We start from the raw sequence: 22,866 nt of genomic DNA, 5'->3' as shown, positions 1-22,866 counted from the left end.
AATCTACATGATTCCTATTTGCTAAGTTTAAAAAAAGTATAAATGTGTAGATTAAGAAGAAAGAACGAACAGCCTACGTGTCATCCCCTCTCTCCCCATGTCCTGCTGTTTAGTTCAGGCTGAGAGCCACTGGGTGGGTTTGAGTAAAGCTTTGAAAGCTTAGAAACCAAAAAGAATAGATCGAAAATTTAGCTGCACAACATTAAAAAATGTCTACATAGAACACATTAAACTACCATATTGACTGGGAAAAACTATTGCAACTCTTATGTTCAAAAGGCCAGTTTTGGGGCGCCTGGGTGGCTCAGTCGGTTAAGCGTCCGACTTCAGCTCAGGTCACGATCTCGCGGTCCGCGAGTTCGAGCCCCGCGTCGGGCTCTGGGCTGAGGGCTCAGAGCCTGGAGCCTGCTTCCGATTCTGTGTCTCCCTCTCTCTCTGCCCCTCCCCCGTTCATGCTCTGTCTCTCTCTCTCTCAAAAATAAATAAAGGTTAAAAAAAAAAAAAGGCCAGTTTTCTTTGTATGTAAACAATATATACAAATAAATGAGAAAAGGAGTAGCAACCCATCAGGAAATGTGTAAAGGAAAGGAACAGACCATTCATAGAGAAGACTTTTTTTTTTTTTTTAATTTTTTTTTCCAACTTTTTATTTATTTTTGGGACAGAGAGAGACAGAGCATGAACGGGGGACGGGCAGAGAGAGAGGGAGACACAGAATCGGAAACAGGCTCCAGGCTCCGAGCCATCAGCTCAGAGCCTGACGCGGGGCTCGAACTCACGGACCGTGAGATCGTGACCTGGCTGAAGTCGGACGCTTAACCGACTGCGCCACCCAGGCGCCCCTAGAAGACTTTTAAGCATATGAGAAAATGACTGTTCTCATTAATAAGAAGGCAGTATACTGAGGTAGCATTTGTCGTCTGTTGCATTGACGGAGATCCAGAGTTAAAGCATCTTTTGAAAAGTCTGTGGGGAAGCAAGCACTTTCAAAACTTGCTGGTCAGATTATAAATTAATACTACCTCTGTGGAACACAATTTAGATAGCAAATTTACTAATACAGATTACCTTTGACCTGGCAATTTCACTTCTAGGAATTTATCCTGCTAATATGCTCCCACACAAACTGACAAGTGTATGAAGTTATTTGCTGTATCGTCATTTGTAGCAGCAGAAGAGTGTAGACATCACAGATGCCCATTAATAGGAGACTGGTGAAATAAATCATGGTGTATCTCTACAGTGGAGTATTATGCAACCTTAAGAAAAACTTTGTGGGGAATGAAGTCTCAGGCATACGTTAAGAGGAAAAAAGTAAAGTATAGAGGACCCTGTGTGTAGTGTGCTACTATCTGTATAAGAGAAGGTAAAGGAGAGTAATGTATTTGCTTGTATGTGCATAAAGCATCCCTGGAAATACACCCTCACTGCACTGGTTGTCTCCAGAGTAAATAGGCAGCTAGAGTTCTAGAGTGTGAGAGAGACCATCTTAGAGAGAAGACCATTTTAGATCCTTCGAATTCTTAACCATGGGGATTTTCCTCTTTTTAATTATTTTTTAAGTAATTTTTCAATAAAAAATGAAAACATCTTTCAATTCAAATGAAGGAAAAAGTATCAAATTTATCCAGTACATTTACAGACCCTACAACATAAACAGCAGAGAATTTTTTCCTTGCCGTGTAGCTGCAGATACCTTAGCTGTCTCTCTGGAATTGGATTATTCAGTAAAGCTTCTAACAGTGAGTCATTCTTGGAATGATCTCTGTATGACATTCTTTTAATGTCTTACTAGTTTATATGTGCTTATGTTAAAACTGTCTGCATTAATATTCAAAACTGAGATTTGTTTGTAGTGGATATTTTATTTATTGGTCATCTTTGACATGTTTTGATAAGGAATATTATTGAGACTTTTAAAAAGAAATAGGAAGATTTCTTTATCCCTTTTTCTTCCCCCTTGTTCCTCAAGGCAGATAAGCCGAGATGCAGTACTCTCAATATTTTTACATACACTGTAATTGAAGTTTTACCCACAGGAAGAAGAAGGAAATACTTGCAAAGCACAAAAAACTTCCTGGCTGCAAGACTGTGTTTTATCCTTATCTCCGACCAATGATCTTATGGTTATAGCTCGAGAGCAAAAAGCTGTTTTTCTAGTGCGTAAGTACTCTTATTATTTTTAGTGCCTTTTATTTTAATGCATAGAATAGGACGGAAATGGGTTAGCTAGAAACAAAAAATGTTACTTACATTGTATGCATTATATGGTGGCGTTCTACAGTGTACTTTCATGTTTTGTATAACACTTATTTTCAGTGTTTTTGTACCTCTCATTCTCTTTCCTTCTTTCGATTCTGTTTGTTTCCTCTGCTTTTCTTTCTTGGCTGCAGATACTTTAGCTGTGGTTATGTGGCTCTTCAGAGGCAGAACTGGGCATTGCCCGGTTCTTGCAAGGGGCGGGCAGAGCTAAAGAGGCCGCTGGCCCCTTCTTAGTCATAATGTGAATGGAGGTGATTTTTAACTACATTTTGAAAACTCGTAGAACTCTAGTTTCTCACTGTGGGCATAAATTTTCAGTTCATAATTTTTGTTGAAGACTAAAATGAAGGTTGACATAAAATATGGAAAACCTCACTGATCAAAATCAGATCATACGTTATTAAACGGCTGTGGAATGGTCTTCAAAGTAGATTTATCCTTCTGTAGCATAAGCCTTTTTCTTTTTTTAATATTTCTTTCTTTTGAGAGTGAGAGAGAGTGGGGGAGGGACGGAGAGAGAAGGAGAGAGAGAATCCTAGGCAGGCTCTGTGATGTCAGTTCAGAGGGCTCCGTCTCACGGTTCGTGAGACCCGGGTCGAAATCAAGAGTTGGATGCTTAACCGATTGAGCCACCCAGGCGCCCCGGTAGCATAAATCTAATAGAAAAGGCTTCTTTGTCATCTGAAGATAAAAGTCATTGCATAAATACAACAGATGGGGTGGTACATAAGAATAGTAATTTTCTTCTGCAAGAACTGCGACATCAGATGGATTTAATTGGAGGAGGGGAGAGACTACGGGCCAGGAGACTAGGTTGAGTTTTATAAAAATCTTATAAAATTTTTTAAATATTTACCTATAGAGACCCAAACCCACTAATATAGAACAATTACATTCTGTACTTATTCTAAAGGGAAACTGTGAAATTTATAAATTACTGTTTTAGTATGCTATAAAGTTATTTTATATGATAATTTTTTCAGCAAAATGGAAATACAGTGATAAAGGAAAGGAAGAAATGCAATTTGCTGCTGGCTGGAGTGGTTCTTTAAATGTCGAAGAAGGGTAGGTACCAGTTAACGTTTTGTTTCTCAGCTTGTTAAATGTATGTGTGAAATTATTTGACTTGTAGAGCAAGAAGTTTCATCACTGGAGTATTTAGTGAATGTATATTCATCCCAGCTTAGAGGTTGTGGAGCGTGATTTGGTCAGCAAATTTAAATTTTACTCACGTGATTACTTTTTTAAAAAAACTAGTTTGCAGAGGATTTAAAGAGAAGCTCAGAGAGAATCCCATACTTTCTACATTTTGTTGTTTCCTGTGTTCATTACTGATTTTATTCAGCAAAAAGTCCAGGGCAGTCATTGTTTTCTCTGCTTTGGTAGCATTGGCCTTGTACTTAAAGGGGACAGTGCTACATTAATTCTTAAAACTCATAAATACTTCAGAAAGGCAAGTTGGTAAATTCAAGTTTCCCAATGACCCAATAAGAGTGATTCTCTAGCCTGATTATTTGGCGGAGCTGCTAACCTGGAACCTGGTGCCAAAAACTGTTTTCACTTAAATTTTTATGACAAAGCTGTCTGGTGAGGATGAGTAAGATACTTCAGACTTTGGATTCAGGTAAAAGACAACAGCCAAGTGGAAGTCCATAATATGTGTTGACACGTTGTAGTTACTCACTGGAATGTTCTCTACTCTTATCAAAGTAAATGATAATATTTCACCTCAAGCCGTGTAGTCTAAGAATTTGAAGACATTTAATTTCTGTCAGCAGTGCAAAGCAAACACAGTGGTTCAATTACAACAAACAAAGATTTTGTTCAGTGGTTGCATAATACGATGTATGGGGCAAGAGTGTTCACACCTTCTTTAATAAGCTGGTGATGGGCCTGAGGGTTGACACTAAAATCAGGAGAAAAAAAAAAAAAAAAGATAAAATAAAATCAGTCAGGAGGAGTATTTTATTTCATTTCATTTCATTTCATTTCATTTCATTTCATTTCATTTCATTTCATTTCATTTCTTAAATGTTTATTTACTTTTGATAGAGAGGGAAAGCGCAAGCTGGGGAGGGGCAGAGAGAGAGGGAGACACAGAATCTGAAGCAGGCTCCAGGCTCCGAGCTGTCAGTGCAGAGCCTGATGCAGGGCTTGAACTCACGAACTGTGAGGTCATGACCTGAGCCGAAGTCGGACGCTTAACTGACTGAGCCATCCACGCGCCCCAAGAAGGAGTTATTTTAATTTGGGGGCTTAGTCTCTGAGCTCCTGAAAGATTTTTCAAGTCCACATGTCACATTAAAAAAGAATCTTTTAGGGACACTCAACCTAGCATTTTCTTCGAAATGGATTATCAGGGGCAGTTTCTGCAAAATATCAAGGAAGAAGCCAACCAGGTGAGATGCAGTTAATCCCTAGAATAACATAGCCGCCGAAGTGGGGTTTGCCTGTGATGTGACCGACGTGCCTCCCGTGCTGTGCCCCATGCGTAGCTGACGTGGAGGAGAGGGGGCCGGTAGGAAGTGACCGCCCACAGTGACCTGCTGTTCCTCAGTTCTGTGTATAATCCGTGCGCGCAGTAAAGTTTTGCTTTCTCTTGTGCTTTTCGTGACGGTACAGAGTGAAGAATAGTGTTTTCATTAACCTCAAGTGAATGTGACCTTACCTTTTACGTGAATGATTTTTATGATTCCTTATGTGGAATTTTACTGTATTTTTACTTCTGCACTGAAGAAAACTGGTTCACAGGGCACAGCTTCCATTGGTTGCCCTTTAACATTGAAGTAGAGGGAAATAAAAGTACTTGCTGAATTCATTAGATAAACCTACGATTTCGTTTCTGTTTTTAGAGAATGTGTAACCAGTGCTCTGTGTATCCCCCTAGCAAGCCAAAAGAGGTGAGGATAAAGAAATTATTTGTTTTCTCTGCTTTGCTTTATGAGCAAAATTAGAACAAAAATTACAAATTTTGTCTGTGGCAGGAGTTCCACCGGGCGTCCTGACTGGACCTGCATCGTGGTGGGCTTTACTTCAGGCTACGTACGCTTCTACACGGAGGTGAGCCGAGTGTTCAGCAGTTAGAAAGCACCGCTCGACGGGAATGTCTAGTTAGGTGTCCCCATTGTACTCATTTGTGACTCACTGCCTGCTGCTTGGGAATGTGTAGTTGCTGCTTCCTGTGGGGGGTGGGTGTGGAAGCAGGGACAGGGGAAGTCACGGTGGAAAGTTCTGGTAGAACCTATCGAGAAGAGAAGCTGTGTTCTTCTGAAAGAGAGTGCCTGATATCCGTGGAAAACCGGCGGGGAAACGACAGTCTCTGCCTGGCCATACATGTTCGGGTCCATTCGTAAGGAAACGAGCAGAGCCCTCCTCTTTGCTTCCTTCCAGAACGGCGTGCTCCTGCTCGCACAGCTTTTGAATGAGGACTCTGTGCTCCAGCTTAAGTGCAGGACCTATGAAATCCCACGGCATCCTGGCGTGACCGAACAGGTAGTGTAGAAGACTGTGTTCAAAGTAACAGTGCCTTTACTTTGAAGTATTTTTTTTGTCTTTTTTGGGAAACTTAAAGGTATCTTGTGACACAGTTAGCTGTGCTGGCATATTCTGGAAATATAACCTGTTTATAACTGAGTAAAGAATCCCATTCTTGCTTTTACTTATTTAATGAAATATCCTATGCTTTATTATGTAATAAAATAAAAGACTGTAGTCAGAGAACCTTAAAAGGGTTTCTTATTTTCAGAATTTAATAGTGACTTAAGGTAGACATATGGTATATATCTTTTTTATTTGGATTTAGCTGTCAAAATTGTACACAACAAAAGAAAAGAGTTCTGACCTATTATTAATACTACTATATTGTACTACCTATTTCTCAGGGGGTGAAGTTTTTTTATAGTGGGAAATACATTCACTGAACTGAAGATTTTGATAGTAGAAAATAATATTTCATATCTAAGGCTCTCCAAATGTACAGTTTTCACTGTTTCCCAGGTGGTGTGAGAATTTGCCTCAGTCAAAAATTAATTGTAGAGCCATGTAAACTAATACGCTCTTGTTTGACTCACAGTGTACATAGTCAAAACTATGTAAATATGCCTTCCTCCTTTTTACTATCCTGCTTCCAAAAGGTTTCACGTGAACAGATGTGTGTATTGTGTACCTATGTAGACTTAAATTGTATGAGAGGTGGCCTGGAGACTGGAGCTGTAGAAACTTAATCTAGTAAGAGAGACTAGATTAATTCGTATTAATGCCTTTGAGCGAATTAAGCATCAATGCAAAGCAGTACCTAGTGATTTGCCATTTTATGTGGCCAGAATACATTCTGTACAAGTTTGGAGAAAGGGGCGCTCAATTAGAACGAGGACAATAAAAGAAACTTTCATTGAGGAGGTGAGATTTGAATTAAGCTGTGAAGAATGGTTATAGAATCTAATTAGTTAATGGTAAAAGAAGGGAAAGTATTTTAGGTAATCAGGAGAAAAATGAAGGGAGATTCAAATGTAGGACAGTGCATGAGACAACAAAGAAACCTATGATAGAAAATATTGAGAAACTGTCGAATAGGCAGAGTGGCCAGTTTTTTTCATAAATTTGAAAACCAAGTAAAAATCATAGTGATTCAGGAGATGAGCAAAGCTACAAGGATTTATGAGAAGGAAGTGATATATCAAAGGGATACTGAAGGAATCTCTCCTCAGGAGGAATTGGAGTTGAGAGAGTCTGGAATCAAGGAGGCTAGTTAACTGATTTTTTGAAGTTCTCTGTAATAGACGTGCAGTGTTGGGATGGGACTCTAATGGCTGCAAGAAGAGAAAAATGACCAGTACAAAAATCATTTAAAGGAACAATCGACAGGATTTGGTTATTGTCTAGAGATGTAGACGAGTCAAGAGGAAAATGAGTGGTCTCTAAGATACCCACGCTGAAGAGTGCCATTGACAAAGTAGGAAGATGGGACTGCTTTGGCAGTGAATAAAGGTTGTTAAGTTTGGTTTTAGATATGTTGAGTTTGAGGCGATGGTAGGAAATAAAATGAAAATACTAGTATGGCTTGCCATACAGAATTTCTATACAGGCGCAAAGACTAGATTGAAGAAGTTGGTTTAAGTCATAGATAATGAATTCCTCCAGGTATAGGACCTAGGAAAATAAAAGTGAAGACTGAAAATTTAAGTCTTCCTAATATTCACCACAAGAAAGTAGAAGAAAATGAAACCACTGAAGGAAACAAAGAAGGAGCTCTTGGAAATCTAAGAAGATATTGTGTTCATTGAAGATACTTCTCAAGAGCTGTTCTCTGTTTTTCTATTCTCTAGGTGGTGAAGGTTCTTTGAACATTTTAAGTTGGGTTATGTCTATACTATTTTTTAGAGTTGGTAGAAAAATATAACATTTAAATACTTGCTGTTTGCGAGTCAAGAAAATCTATTGGTTGAAAAATAATTCTTACTGAACACGGAGAGAGAAGTCTTTGTTGTTACTCTATATTCTACATAAGCATCTTTGGATCTGATATATCAAAAGTACATATTCGCTTCTTCTTGTACTCCCAGATCTATTAAGGATCATAGAGCACATTCCCTCTGATTCAATTCTCTGGGGTCAATGAGTGTAGTGGGAGTGACAGCAGGTCATTGTAGGAGAAGATTCCAAAGAGAGAAGATCTCTTTCTTGAATGTCAAAGGAACTCCTTCTGGGTCTTCTGCACAAAGATCTCTGTCATCCGGCATAATTTCTGTAGCTTTTGGACCATTGGTGTTTGTATTAGTATCTCCTTCAGGAGGACTTTCTGGATTTGGAGATAACTGACTTGCTCCTCCAAGGCAGTGACAAGGCTCTTTCCCCACTGTTGTGCTCAGTGGGCCGTACAGCCTAGCCTTGTGCATCTGTCATATGAGCACCCATGCCAGCTCCCTTCCTCTGGCTCCTATTCCTCGTGGCCCATAAATCTCTTTTAAAAATGGAAACAGTCTACTGGTCCAGTAGAAAAGAGGGCAAGGCAGTTCTGAAAAGGAGAAATAAAATTTGTCGGAAAGCACATAACATTTTGAATCTAAATAATAATCTAAGAACTATAAGCAACTACATTTGGATAATTTTTCACCTTTTATATTGACAAAGATCAAGATTTACAAAACTGTTGGTTACAGTATGGAGAAACACACTCATGTATTGGTGGAAACGTAAATTGACAGGTACTTTCTTGAGGGCAGTTTAATAATATGAATGAAAATTGAGAATACTATACGCTCCACCAGACCCAGTTGAAGGAACTTATACTAAAGTGATGTGAAAAGATCTACACAGAAGAATTTTTATTGCAGTGGTGTTTATAATGAAAATGTATTAATTCATTCATAACTATTTATTTACTGCCTATTTTATTCCCCGTCCAGTTCTAATCACTGAGAATCCTTGGTTAAGCAGACACACAGAGATCCTCCTTTCCTGGAGCTTATAGTCTGGGGATGGCGAAGGGAGACCAGCAATAAACAACTAGAGATACAAAGATGGTTTCAGTGTCTGACAGGTACTAGGAAGGAAGTAATCATGTTGATGAGGTGGTAAGGAGGCAGGAGAATGGAGGTGCCTGCTTGACCTCTAGGGGCTCTGGAGCAGCCTCTGAGCAATTGCGTTTGAGCTGAGAACTGATTGATCAGAAGAATTAGGCAGGTGATGACCTGGGAGGTAAGGTCTAGGCTTGTTCAAAGCACTGAGATGATAATGGCCTTTGTTCAGGGAGCAAGGGGAGAGAGAGGTGAGATGATAGACAGGTGCCCCGTCCTCCAGGCCTAGTTAAGGAGGCAGGCTGTATCCCAGAGTGCAGAAGGAAGCTGTTGGAGGGCCTCAGTCAGGAGAGTGGTTTCTAGGTCTCCCAAACAAAATTTCTATCACTAAGAACTAGTTAACTAAATTTTGATACATATGCTACCTACTGCTTTAGCCACAATAAAAAATGATTTGCTCACTTACTGGAGTGGAAAAATATCATTGACATATTGAGTAATAAAAAACATGTTATACTGTATATAGTATAACCTCATCCAAAGCGTATAAGGATGTGTATTGAGACATGTCTGGGATATCAGGTGAGTTTCTTTTTTTTTCCTTCTTCTTCTTTTATATATTGTTGTATTTGCACGATGACTATACTTCAGTTTAATGCAATGTGTACGTTTTTTGGTTAATCTCACCACCTACCCTGAATGCATTATATGTCATTTACAAAAGCTCATGTTTGAGAAGAATTGTAGGTCCTTGGCCAAAAGGCATTCTGAATTTAATTTTCCATTTATTTTTACTTTTCTTCTGCTTGATGGTGTTTTGTGTGTTGGGTGGTTGACACTTAACTTAGTCATAGTATTTTCTATTTTTCATTAATCCTGACATTCAACTATAATACAAGAAGTAGACATGCTTATTTGGCAATGATGAGATGTATTATTTTCTTATTTCTTTAATAGAATGAAGAGTTGAGTATCTTATATCCAGCTGCCATTGTGACTATTGATGGATTTAGCCTTTTTCAGTCTCTTCGTGCTTGTCGAAATCAGGTAGCAAAAGGTAATTTTTGGCACGCCGTATCTGACTTCTAACTTGTCATTTAATTTAACCCATTTAGAGAATTAAGTATGTCCTCTAAATTAAAAAGGCCGCCTGTACTAGATTTACAACAAAGACCCTGTGACTGTAAAAATGGGAGTGCATTGTTGGGTAGATGGCTCAGTAAGATAAAGGCAAGGACTGGTAATCAACGCCATGTATTGGGGTGAGAAATTTCATTGCATCTAGCCGAGGATCCAAGTTCTCACTATTTCAGCAGATGTTGGGCTGGTTACTAGAATCTTGTGATTCTGCATTGCTTCCATTCTCACCGAGGGTAAGGATGCCACTGTGTGCAGGGGGGATTTTATTCCCCACCCCGCCCCACCCACCCGTGGGCAAGGCCCAACAGGGAGTCCACACTGGCTCCTCTTTGCTAACCCGGAAAGCTTCTGAATGGAGAAGTTAAATGCCTGAACGATGTGTATATGGGCAACTACATTATTTCCAGACTTGGGGGTGAAAAGTGCACAATCAAGAGTTCTTTCTCGTACTGCTCAGTTTACGTTCTTGGGAAGAGGATGAAGAGCAGAGTTGTGTCCATCAAATTCAAGATGTCATTGTTTACAGATGCAGTAGTACCTGCAAAAATGCCACCAGAGAGAAACATACCATCAATTTTAAGACCCCACTTTTAGAAAAGCCTTAAACTCAGTGAAAACACCAGTGCTAGACTTCCTCCTTTTCTTCTGGGCTTGGGTAGTGGGGCTTATAATGGCCCTAAAACCAAGTTTGTCTTGTTTGCAGGTTGATGGATTGGTAAAATCAGGAGGTTTTGGTTATGTACGTCTTTAATGGTACCTGCTTTTGTATTCAGTCAGAACTTGTTGGAATTTTTATGGCTATTTTCATAATCTTTTAAATTATTTAAATTTAGGCATAATAAGCATCATTATCTTGGGGTCATTTAAAATAGTCATTAGTATATATACCTAAAGAGACTGGCAGTTTTCTGCAGGTAAGAATTCAGTCGGTGAAATAAACTAGAAATAGATGATTATTGGTATTGTCAGCCATTTAATTTTTATTGTTGAGTTCCTGTTTATCTTTTGTGTTTAAGACCATAAAGCCATTGGTCTCCTAGGAAGTAAGAAAGCCACTAAGTGCCCACCTAAAGTAAGCTGCTCTGAAAAGAATTCTGACAAATTGTTGTGTCTTTTTATTTCGGCATGTAGGAAAATTCTCTTTTGTTGGCCTTACTATCAAAATCTGAAGTGCTTAGAGGAATCTGTTTTTCCCTTATTAAAGTACTTCACTTCCCAGAATAAACAACCAGAATCCAGCTGTATTCTAATATGTAGCATGAAACTTTACTGATAAACAGGACCGTGTGCCTAAACCTATGGCAAGAGGTGTAACTATTGCTTTTCTGTTCATTACTCGCTCACTAGGTGGAAATACTGAGCAGATACAGGCATTTTATTCTTTCTGGTGATGCTATTGCTGGTTACATATCTTTCTATCAAGACTGGCCTAGGCTGTTGTCTTCGAGGCCTTGCTATATGTGTGCTCTTACAGGCATGTCATTGAGTTTTTAATTTTTCACCAAGTTAAGGCACTGGTTGCCATTCTCAGGATTTTATCCACTATTTCTCAGCAGGGAGAGATTGTTTCTTTGTCTTCAATTGCAGTTTGAATTCGCCTTAAAGTTTAGTAATAGTCTAGAGTTTTTAATAGCCTTCTTCCAATTACGTGAATGTTCCAAAATCTCTTGTGACGGTCAACTTGCTCTTTTAACGTTTGCGTTTTACATATACTGTCTTGGCATGAATAAAGTTCACTTTAGCCTTGTTTATGTTGCCTTGCCTCATTATTATTATTGAAATTTTAAAGTAATCAAGTTATTATATTTTTAAAGGTTTTTTTGTAAAACTTCGCTTCATCCATTATAGTTAAGTTTGGATTGTTTAATTTTTGTCTTTAACAGCTGCGGCATCAGGCAATGAGAACATACAGCCACCACCGTTAGCTTATAAAAAATGGGGTCTACAAGATATCGACACTATTATTGATCATGCTAGTATTGGTAAGCATTACTCATTCAAATTCTTATGGAATTTACTTCTTTTGCTTTTTAATTGATGTATCTCATTTATTAGAAATATCCATTTATTCTTAGGCGAAAGGAAATGCATTGTCTTTAGTGCGACATTTGGAAGTTACTCCAGACTTACGGATCATTGTAGGTTTATAAGTTTAAGAAGTGATAGCAGTTTTAATAATTACATCTTCAGCAGCAGTATTGTTCAGTTTTAGGTCTTTCACTATTTGACTTCTTTTTTTTTTTTTTTTTTTTTTTTTGCAGACAAGTTTAATTCATATAATCACCATATAGCTCAGTCTTCTAAAACTGTAACCTTTAGACCAGCAGAGTATAGGTAAAAGCAGATTTCTCCTTGCGAGCATAATTGAAGACTCACTGTGTTAGGCACTGGGAACACAGACGAAAAAGACAGAGGTGAGAAGGCTTGGTCTCATCAGGGAAGCGTGAGGCTAGCTGGAAGAACCATGTGGAAACAGCTGCAGTCCCCAAGTGCGCCAGCTGGGGCGGGAGGCGGAGGAGAACCCCTGGCGCTGAGGGAGGTAGGGAGCAGTGGCGGACTTCAGTCTGAAATTGGAAGAATGAGTGGGACTTGATCAGAAGCAGCAGCACAGAGGCGGCATCCTAGCCAACGGGTGCTAGGCGTGAGGGGGGAAGTGCACCGCGTGCTGTAAAAATAATGGGTCCAAGGAGAACTGGCAGGCAGACATGTAAATAGGAGTCAGATTTCGAAGAGCCTAGTGTGCTACGCGGAGGAATTTAGGTCTTCCTCCCAGCAACACTGAGAGCCACTGGAGAATTCTTAACAAAACAATGGTATTATCACTTAGCCTGTTAGAAGAATCACTTTGGTAGTTCTTAGTGACTGTAATGTGGGGGTCAAGGCTAGAAACTAGGTGCAAGAAGGATACTTCTTGGTAAGAAGTAATGAGTTTCTGAATTAAGGTAGTAGAAATGGAGTGGAGGAGAAAATACTATTTAAAAAATGTGTATTGTTTTCTGTTTACCAACATGTTATATGCTTGTTAAATTCAAATAGTATATAAGTATATAAAGAGGAAAAGAAAAAATATCCCCTTAAACCCTACACCATCCAGAGATACTCACCATTGGCATTTTGGTAAACATCCTTATAGACTTGTGTGTGAAATGCATGTGTAATATGTATATGGTGATAGAAATAGGTTTTCATAAATAGGATTACATCATACCAACCATATTACAGCCCTTTTCTAATCAACATATTGTAAAGAGCCTTTCAATCAATTTTGCTAAATACACATTTTATCGGGGTCGTGATAGAAAACAGATGGCACCCCTGAAATAGGACAGCTGAAACGTGTTTTATTTACAGAGGAACTATTTGGAAAGATGTGGTGCAGGAGAACCACAAGGGATGGTACAGCATCTCGGGGCTTCGTAGCAGCCCAGCTGTTAGCCACTGCTAGGCCACAGGGGGCGAGGGCCTGGGCAGTTCCAGAACTTGGAGGTAGTGAGTAGAATCAGCATCTTACGAGCAGGATGGCTTTTTTTTCACGTGTCACAGGGAAGTAGGTGTCCTGACTTCACTTTCCTTTCTGTCTTTGATGTCCTGATGAGGCTTCCCCTTGTCTGAAGCCAGGCGGACGTCAGCCTAATCTACACACACTGTGCCCTGGGAGTGGGCGGGGAGAGAAGGCAGGAGTGTGAGTCTGCAGGGTCAGACGGAAGATCCCTGACACACGCATCCCGTGGCTTGTTGCTGCGTCCTTCTCATGAGGAGTACTCTGCAATGAAGCACTTTCTTGTAGACATTCAGTGTGTCTTTACTGTTTTGCTGATAACATAAACATGCTGCAAAATTCCAAAGTGTTGAGTTCGGTTCAGGGTGGCTTCCCTGTTCTGTTAATTGAACTTTGGAACATTGAAACGGGCTAGGAAAAATGATTGGATAGAAAATATTATTCTATTCATTTATCTCCCAGCCTACAAAATGATGGGAAAATAAAAAAGGTACAACGGACTTTATTTTGCATGTACATCTTTATGTTGAAGTTCTGATGAATTCATCCAACAAATAAGTGAACACCTGGTATGTCCTAGGTGCTAATATTGGAGCTAGAAATAGAAGGCAGACGGAACCCCGTCCTGATGAAGCTTACAGTCTGTGATAGGGAGATACACGATGGACAGTTAAGCCAAATGAATAAATATGGTCACACCACAAAGTTAGCCTGCATCATGAAGAAAATAAGCAGAGGGTTATGATGGAGAGTGAAAGGAAGAGGCCACCTCAGGTAGACTGGTGAAGATAAGGCCCTCCAGAGAAGTGACGTTCAGACGGGACATCGGGGGGGAAGAGCAGCCAGCTATGTGAAGGGGGGTGTAGGAAGAGCATTCCAGGCAGAGGAGGCAGCAAAGAGAGAGGCCTGTGGGGCCTCAAAGTCCTGAGAAACGGGAAGGAGGTCCCTGTGACTCGATTGTAAAGAGTAAGGGGAGGGGCGCCTGGGTGGCTCATTCTGTTAAGCGTCTGACTCTTGATTTTGACGCAGGTCGTCATCTCGTGGTTGTGCGATCGAGCCCCATATGGACTCTGTTGGGCTCTGTGCCGGGCATGGAACCTGCTTAACGTTCTCATTCTTTCTCTCTTTGTATTAAAAAAAGGTGGGGGGGGGGGGACAGGACAAGGTAGGGTTGGAGATGGAGACTGGGGACAGATCACATAGGGTAAGGAGGTTGGATTCTCTCTAAATACAGGGGATGTCACTGATGGTGTCTAGCTACGGGGCATTTAAAATTATCCTGACTGCTGCTTAGAGGCTTATGAAATAAAAAGTAAAAGCAGGGAGACCAGTAAGGAGTTTGTTGCAATAAGGGAGAATGGCGGCCTTGCCTGGAGAGGAAGCCGTGGAGCTGGAGAGGGTGGACAGATTGAGATATTTTTGTAACTGGTAAGGGATGGATTTGAGAAATGAGAGAAAGGAAGGACTCAGGAATATCTGATTTTGTTTTAATTTGAGCAAGTTGAGTGGATGATCTGTTTACTGAAATGAGAAATATGGAGAAGGAAGAGGTTTGAGGTGGACAGATCAAGAGTTAGGTTTCTTACAGGTTAACTTCTGACACAATTACACATTCAAATGGAGGTGTCCAGTAGGCAGTTAGACATCCATCTGAAGTTTAGGGAAGAAGTCCAAGTTATTGACATAAATTTGAGAGGGAGTGGTTGACTGTGGGATGCTTCATAGAATGCAGGAAGGGAAAAGGTCCATCAGATTTGGCAACGTAGAGCTCTTCCTTGAGTCTGATGTGAACACTTTAGGTGGAGCAGTGAGGAGGAAAGCCAGATTGGGGTAGGTTGAAGAAGAAACTTTTCCACCTCTATTTTCAGAAACTAGAAACACAAGAGCCAAGAAACTGGATCACAGCATCTCCATTTTTTATGTTCAGTCTTGACCTCTTCCTTAAAATTCATTTCTATAAAATTCATTTTCCACCAGGGTATCCAAACTTAACATATCCAAATCGGAATTTTTTATTTCCTCCCCCAAACTTGTTTCTCCTTTTTTCTTATCATCTCTTCTGTTGCTCACACTCAAAGATTCTGAGTCATCCTTGACCCCTCCTTCTCTTAGGTTTTTCATCCAGCAGTTACCCCCCCCCACCCCCGCCTCTTCCTGCACAGCAGACCCTTTCTGACCACCGCTCATCTCCATCATTGTGAGCACCGTGGTCTAAGCCACCATCATCTCTTGCCTGAATGATTGAGGAAAAAACCATTCTAACTGGTCTTTCTGCTTCCTTTCTTCCCTCTCTAAAATCTGTTTGCCGGTTAGCAGCTAATAGCCTTTTGAAATGTAAGTCATGTTTTTGTCACTCTTCTGTGCAAAATGTTATTTTTATAGTGGCTTCCTGTCTTATTCCTAATAAAATCCAAAGGCCTTATAGTGGCATACAAGGCCTGACATTGCCTGGATTTTGGTATGTCTTTTACCTTATCATCTTTAGTACCTCCCCCCCCCACCCCCCACCCCGTGTGTTTGACCACATCTCCTAGTTGTTCCTCAGATACACCAGGCAGCCTCCTGCTTGAGAGCATTTGTGATTGTGGCTCCTTCTGCCCGGAAAATTCTACCCAGCTAGCCATGGCTCGCTCTCTCTCTCACCTCATTTAGGTCTCTGCCCAGATATTATTTTGTCAAAGAGGTCTTCTTTAGCCACTATAACAGACCTAGAAAATTATCTGAGTTTGACTTTATGGAAATTTGTATTAAGAGTTAAATTAATATTTATATTTTAATAATAATATTTAAAATAATAGTGGGTTAACACTTAATCATAAATTATATTTCAAATTAGTATTATATTTACATAAATATATTTTAATATGTATTTTAACTGTAAATTGTAATTTTTATAATATAAGTTATATTAATATTTATACTAAGTTTCAAAGTGTGGAAAGGCCTCAGATAAGATGTTCAGGAAAAACACAAAAAGTTCACATCTAAGGAAATACACTTATAGTAGGCAGCTTGTCTCAGCAGTAATATTCACCTCATTCCTAATAATGTAAGCAGTGTATATTTAATAAGAAATTGAAATATTTATATATTGAAAGGATATGGGGAGAAGAAGGGCTGTCAATAAGCTGTATCTTCATTTACCTTAAATCAATGAAAAATAATGCTCAGATTGGTGACTCATCAGACCACGGGTCTCTCGATTTCACCACTTTGCTGCAGTACAGAGAGCAGGACAGCGCACATAAGACCTCAGGGATGCAGTCAGCAATCCGTAGGCTGTGGGAGAGGAGTGCCTATTGGAGAACAGGAAGAAGTTATTTAAAAAAATTTTTTTTAATTTATTTTGGGGGAGAGAGAGCAGGTGCATTTAGTGTAGGGGCCGAGAGAGGGAGAGGGAATCTCAAGCAGGCTTCTCGCTGCCAGTGCAGAGCCCAGCATGGGGCTCCATCCATGACATGGGGATCATGATCTGAGCTGAAATCAAGTCGGACACTTAACTGACTGAGCCACCCAGGCGCCCCGAGAGAGGTTATTTTAAAACTTAAATTTCAGGGGCGCCTGGGTGGCTCGGTCAATTAAGCGTCCGACTTCAGCTCAGGTCACCATCTCGCGGTCCGTGAGTTCGAGCCCCACGTCCGGCTCTGGGCTGATGGCTCAGAGCCTGGAGCCTGCTTCTGATTCTGTGTCTCCCTGTCTCTCTGACCCTCCCCCGTTCATGCTCTGTCTCTCTCTGTCTCAAAAATAACTAAACGTTAAAAGAAAAAAATTTTTTTTTAAAAACCAAAACTTAAATTTCAATTTATATGTCACACAGTCCACCCTTTGATTTCATTCTGGTAGTGTCAGGCCAAAGTTATGCAGATTTTTATCACATAGTAAAAACATTTTGTATATTGAATCATGAACTTATTCATGAAGGTGGGACAGGTGTTCTGCTCTTTGAGAATAGTCCAGCTTTGACAATTATTTGATCACTTCAATCCCTCAGTCCAGCAAATGGCCTGCTCGGTCTCTCCCTAAAAGTATTTCCTTTCCCAGGACTCTTCTTCAGGAACATTGTGTTTTTTGACCATTTGCAGGTCAAGTCGAGGCAATACCTATATGTGAAAATTAGGGTAACTCCTGTTCCAATCTACAGTGTATTTCAGTTTAGAACTTTCCAACTGAGTATCTTCACGGACCATGTGAATACCCAGGTACCGCATGTGTGCCTGAGTCCACATAGGTTGAATCTTAGCAGCACATCTTTACTTCCTGGATCTCTAAGCTTCCTCCACCACCTGCTGCTCCCATCTCTCTCTCCCTGCCCCCCAGGTGAATTTACATGACCTTGGTTTTTCCTTTGCTACTCCAGACAAGCATGTGGGTGTCAGCAGTCTGTCTGCTTTTACTCTTAGAGCCTTGGGGAAACAAAAAGTTAACTCTTCCTTCGAAAAGGTTGGGGATTTCTGGACTACAGAGTAAAGGTTTGAAAGTGTTTGTTTTTTGCTGTGTTGGGAGGGGTAGGATACAGAGCACAGATGCTCTCGTCTTTTTGGTGGCCGTGTAAATTAACACCACCTCTATGGAATGCAGTGTAACAGTATGTAATAAAATGTTTAAAAATGTGATCCCCTTTGAGAATTTCTGTCTGTAAGAATTTTCCGTACTGATAGACGTACATAGGTGTTCAAAGACATATCAGAGATCTTTATCACAGCGTTATTGGTAGTGGCAAAGATGGGAAACAACCTAAATATCCATCAGAGGTCAAATCACTTATGGCATGGCCGTCGTGGAATGTTCTGGGTGACTGAGAAGAACGTGGCACGTCTCTTTGATGTTTTATGAAATAAACGAGTAAGACACACATCCTTTTACTTGGTGTGCTGTCATCTGTTGTACAACATCTCCTGAAGGTGGCGTAAGACACGGTTTCACTTGTTGCCTCTGGGAACTGACTGATGCCTGGAGATCTGGGCAGACTGGATACCTTCTGTACTGTCTGAGTTTGTGTGTGTCAAAAAGTTAATATTGAAATTTTGTAGTATTTTACGGCTTAGAGAAATAGGTGGCACTTTTAATATTTTATGACATTGGTTTTACAGTCATTTAAAAATGACTTTTATCTGTTATATAAAAGTAAGCAGTTTGCATCTTTGAATGGAATCGAAAATGTAATGACCTGAAGTAACAGTGTCATTTCAGTGCATTTAGCTCACGTGTTGTTGCTGTTGTTTCGTCATTAGGTATTATGACTCTGTCCCCGTTTGATCAAATGAAGACTGCTTCCAATGTAGGTGGATTTAATGCAGCAATTAAAAACAGCCCACCTGCCATGTCTCAGTACATCACTGTCGGGTCCAATCCATTCACTGGCTTCTTCTATGCTTTAGAGGTAAGAGTTTTGTCACTGATCACGGGTAAGGCCTCTCTCGGTTTTTCACCTTGTCTGCAAATTGGATATTGTAAGTTAGCCTTAGAAAGATTAGGCAGTTTACGTTTCTAAGTTTTCAATGTAAGCTAAAATTAGTCCCCACTGACTTCCTTCTAGATTCTTTAGGTGAACTGAAAAGGTACTAAAGTCAGCGTAAAACCAACACATTTCTCCATTTCAGCTGCCCCAACTTCCTGAACGGTTGATTTGTCTTTAAACACTGGTGCACTAATCAGCGTCTCAGGGTTACTCATAGCCCACCAGAGACTGCAGTAAATCAGGAATTGTAAAGTTACCCGCTGTGGCGGATACAAGTGGTGAAAATTGGTTCCTAAAAATAGGGGAAAGTTAGGTGCTGGACTTGCTGGCTCTTATTTCTCGCTTATAAAACAGCCTTCTTAGAATTGTCCAAACTATCTTTTTACTTTAATAAAAATATACATTAAAAAAAAAAAAAAAAAGAGGGACGGGAGCCAGTTGTGAGTAGACAGGAGATCCACAGCCTTGCTAGAATAATGCCATGTTAACGTCCTAGTTAAACTTTTTAAATTAAATTACAATTTAAGGAGGCTAATCCTGAAGATAAAATGGACTGCTGGTGATTTTACTTTTAAACTGTAGACTTAAAACTTCTGATTATATTCCTACTTCCTAAAATCATGTTTATTGCACTCTCTGAAAGATGCTATTTTTGATGGTCCAGGCTTTACAGCCTTTCAAAATCTTTAAAAGTAAGCCTTGTTTAGAAAGTATATTTTGGTTGTCAGCTATTCCCTGTTCTCTTTCAAATGTCTTGTTTTTCAGGGAAGCACGCAACCATTATTATCTCATGTTGCCCTGGCTGTTGCAAGTAAGCTCACTTCGGCTTTATTTAACGCTGCCAGGTAATTACGGAACGCTTGACTGCAAGATGATCTAATTTGTATCTCGCTTGGTTTTCACATCTGTTTTGATAATCTGCACATTAGGATGTTGGAAGCCCCGGTTTTATTCTAAATTCTCTTTCCGGTCAGTGGTTGGCTCGGTTGGAAAAGTAAGCACGAGGAAGAGGTGGTGCCGAAGCAGAAGCCGAAGGTGGAGCCCGCTGCCCCGTTAGCTGTAAGGCAAGTTGGCCGTGCTCGTCTCCCATTGTGGTGTTTGTGAAAATGTACCGTGAAATGTATGGCCTTTTAAAAAAAATTTTTTTTTATGTTTTATTTATTTTTGAGAGAGAAAGGGAGAGAGCATGAGCAGGGCAGGGGCAGAGAGGGAGAGGGAGACACAGAATCCGAAGCAGGCTCCAGGCTCCAGGCTCCAAGCTGTCAGCACAGAGCCCGATGCAGAGCTCGAACTCACAAACCATGAGATCGTCGCCTGAGCCGAAGTCGGGTGTTTAACCGACTGAGCCGCCCAGGCGCCACGATGGTCTTTCTATGAGTTTGGTTGATTTGTTGATCTCATGAGTTTGTGGAGCTTCTGAAAGTCATTAATGTGAGACTTTTTCTGTCGGAATATAAACTCCACGAGGAAGGTGATTGGCATGTGTTTTGTCCACAGCTGTCTCCCTGTCATACAGTAGGCGCTCAGTGTGTGTTTGTGGAGTGTGCTTTCTTGCAAACACCTAGAACCTTAGCTTAAGTTTTAGGAAAATTAGTTCTGTGATAGCTGTTGAGTTTTTTGTTAGGTTTATTTATTTATTTGAGAGAGAGAGAGAGAGCATGCCTGCATGGGAGAGGGACAGAGAGAGAGAGAGAGAGCAGCGCATTGTGCCGGCAGTGTGGAGCTTGACATGGGGCTCGATCCCACAAACTGTGAGATCATGACCTGAGCTGAAATCAAGAGTCAGATGCTCAACCACCTGAGCCACCCAGGCGTCCCAGATAGCAGTTACAGTTTTTTAAAGAAAGTTTAGTTTGTCAGTCAACTGTGTAAACTTAAAAAGTGCTTAGTAACTTCTTTAAAAAAAACAAAAACAAAAACGAGGAGTCTGTGCATTCAAGCACTCTGAGGAATGCAGGCTTGTGCTTTTTTGTTGACTTCACTGGTGCTGTAGGATAGTGTATTTGTCAGATTGTGCAGGGACAGGGCGTGATTTTTGCTTGATTTTGTTTTTAAATCGTTTGTGTTACCTAATATAAAATACTACCACGAAGGGAAACAGAATCCACCCCCCCTTGTAGATATTCTTTAACTAAAGAGATATAACGAACTGTCTGTTATTAAAATTTATTGAAGATTATCCTCTAAGGTTGTTTCGTATTATTTTAAAATACTGTAACACCTCACATTTTCTAAATTCACTTAAGAATCAAGAAGTAAGCCAAGCTGCCCTCTGCCTGCACACAGATGTAACAGAATTTGGACACTTTGTCTCAGGGGCTTTTCTCAAAGTGAGTGCACTTGGTCCTTTTGTAGTACCTCTTTACTTTTATCTTGCAGTTCTAGTAAGATTGGTTATAGACCAAGAACAGTTTAAAGATAATTATTTAGGGGCACCTGAGTGGCTTAGGTGGTTGAGCATCTGACTTCAGCTCAGATCATGATCTCACAGCTTGTGAATTCGAACCCCGCATTGGGCTTGGTGCTGACAGCTCGGAGCCTGGAGCCTGCTTCCGATTCTGTGTCTCCCTCTCTCTCTGCCCCTCACCTGTTTGTGCTCTGTGTCTCTCTCCTCAAAAATAAACATTAAAAAAAATAATAAAAATATAGTTATTTAGAAGAGGGAGAGTTCTTCAGGCAGATTTGTTGGTGCCAGTAGATTATGGTATCTAGCAGAAAGTAGAGGTTAGAAATACAAACTTAAGGGGCGCCTGGATGGCTCAGTTGGTTAAGCGTCCAGCTCTTGATTTTAGCTCAGGTCATGATCTCACGGTTCGTGAGTTCAAGCCCCTCATGGGGCTCTATGCTGACAGATTGAGACCTGCTTGGGATTTTCTCTCTCTCTCTCTCTCTCTCTCTCTCTCTCTCTCTCTCTCTCTCCCTCCCTCCCTCCCTCCCTCCCTCCCTCCCTCCCTCCCCCCCCCTCTTTCCCCCCCTCTCTCCCTCTCCCTGTCCCCTTCCCTGCTTGAATGTTTGTATGCTCTCTCTCAAAATATTAAAAAAAAAAATGAACTTAGGACAGACGAAATATGCTTGTATAGAAGTGTGGTATTCTAAAATTGGTCATGAGGGTACTGTTTCCTCTGACATAACACTTCATCAAGAAAAGATAGTTATACTTGATATTCTCTAAAAATATAAGATTATCGATACTTATGTGGAAAATCTATGAAATAAAACTTACCTGTTTTTATTTTATAATGGAAGAAACTTCTTATGCATTTTGTGTTGCAAAATGTCTGGTACGATTAGTTAATAAATTCACCATGAATCCGTGCAAAGTTTATATTTCTTTACCTAAAAGCAGATTTTGCCTATTTTATTTACACATTTCATTATTCTGTTAACTTTTTCTAGATTGGAGTTTGATTTGAGCTTTTTATTTTCTTTTAAATATCAGATTTGGACTTCCAGATTCTAGACGCCATGGTGAAAGTATATGTCTGTCTCCATGTAACACGCTGGCAGCAGTAACGGATGATTTTGGCAGAGTTATTTTATTGGATGTAGCTAGAGGAATCGCAATACGCATGTGGAAAGGTACTTCCTTATAAAAATCTAGAAAAAAGTTAATTTGCTTTTTAGCCCTATAGTTGAGCAGTATTCTCATCCTTCAGCTTCTAATTAACAACACTGCTTAATGCATTACGTATATGCTTTCTTTCTTTCTTTCTTTTTTTTTTTTTTTTAACAAGAACTCCCATCAGCCACACTTGATCCAGTCCAGTTGGTCTGTTAACTTTAAGTTTGATCAGTTTATACGCTTTTAATTTCTTCCTTATGTCTTTTTCAATTCTGTCCTTGTCAAATTCCTGAAGTCAGTTTCTTGCTCCTGTTATATTCATTCCACTTCACAAGGTCACACTTAAGTCAGATGTTCTCTTCAAATCTAGAATGCTAAGTCTTTCAAACTAAAGACAGCAAAATAATTTTTGCTTATTTGACTTCCATAT

At 40.1% G+C, this 22,866-nt stretch overlaps 1 protein-coding gene and 1 non-coding gene across 5 annotated transcripts in view; both read left to right on the top strand.

Annotated features, from left to right (window-relative positions):
- The window catches only part of RAB3GAP2 (RAB3 GTPase activating non-catalytic protein subunit 2), a 101,146-nt gene that overhangs the window by 34,529 nt on the left and 43,751 nt on the right, over window positions 1–22,866 (top strand). For 2 of the 4 annotated variants that reach the window (XM_047840634.1, XM_047840636.1), the window contains exons 3-13: window positions 2,028–2,163; window positions 3,246–3,327; window positions 5,115–5,162; window positions 5,247–5,322; window positions 5,653–5,754; window positions 9,735–9,834; window positions 11,801–11,899; window positions 18,648–18,796; window positions 19,640–19,719; window positions 19,849–19,938; window positions 22,314–22,453. In XM_047840634.1, the coding sequence (XP_047696590.1) occupies window positions 2,028–2,163; window positions 3,246–3,327; window positions 5,115–5,162; window positions 5,247–5,322; window positions 5,653–5,754; window positions 9,735–9,834; window positions 11,801–11,899; window positions 18,648–18,796; window positions 19,640–19,719; window positions 19,849–19,938; window positions 22,314–22,453 (1,102 nt within the window). The remainder of the gene's footprint in view (window positions 1–2,027; window positions 2,164–3,245; window positions 3,328–5,114; window positions 5,163–5,246; window positions 5,323–5,652; window positions 5,755–9,734; window positions 9,835–11,800; window positions 11,900–18,647; window positions 18,797–19,639; window positions 19,720–19,848; window positions 19,939–22,313; window positions 22,454–22,866) is intronic. The other 2 variants (XM_047840637.1, XM_047840635.1) reach the window with 1 other exon arrangement.
- LOC125155887 (small nucleolar RNA SNORA36 family) lies at window positions 13,756–13,887 on the top strand. The gene has a single exon (XR_007148403.1). It is a non-coding gene; the product is annotated as a small nucleolar RNA SNORA36 family (small nucleolar RNA).

This window comes from Prionailurus viverrinus, chromosome F1 (assembly GCF_022837055.1).
Source record: "Prionailurus viverrinus isolate Anna chromosome F1, UM_Priviv_1.0, whole genome shotgun sequence".
NCBI classification, from domain to species: Eukaryota; Metazoa; Chordata; class Mammalia; order Carnivora; family Felidae; genus Prionailurus; species Prionailurus viverrinus.
This window is presented reverse-complemented; position numbering and strand designations above follow the sequence as displayed.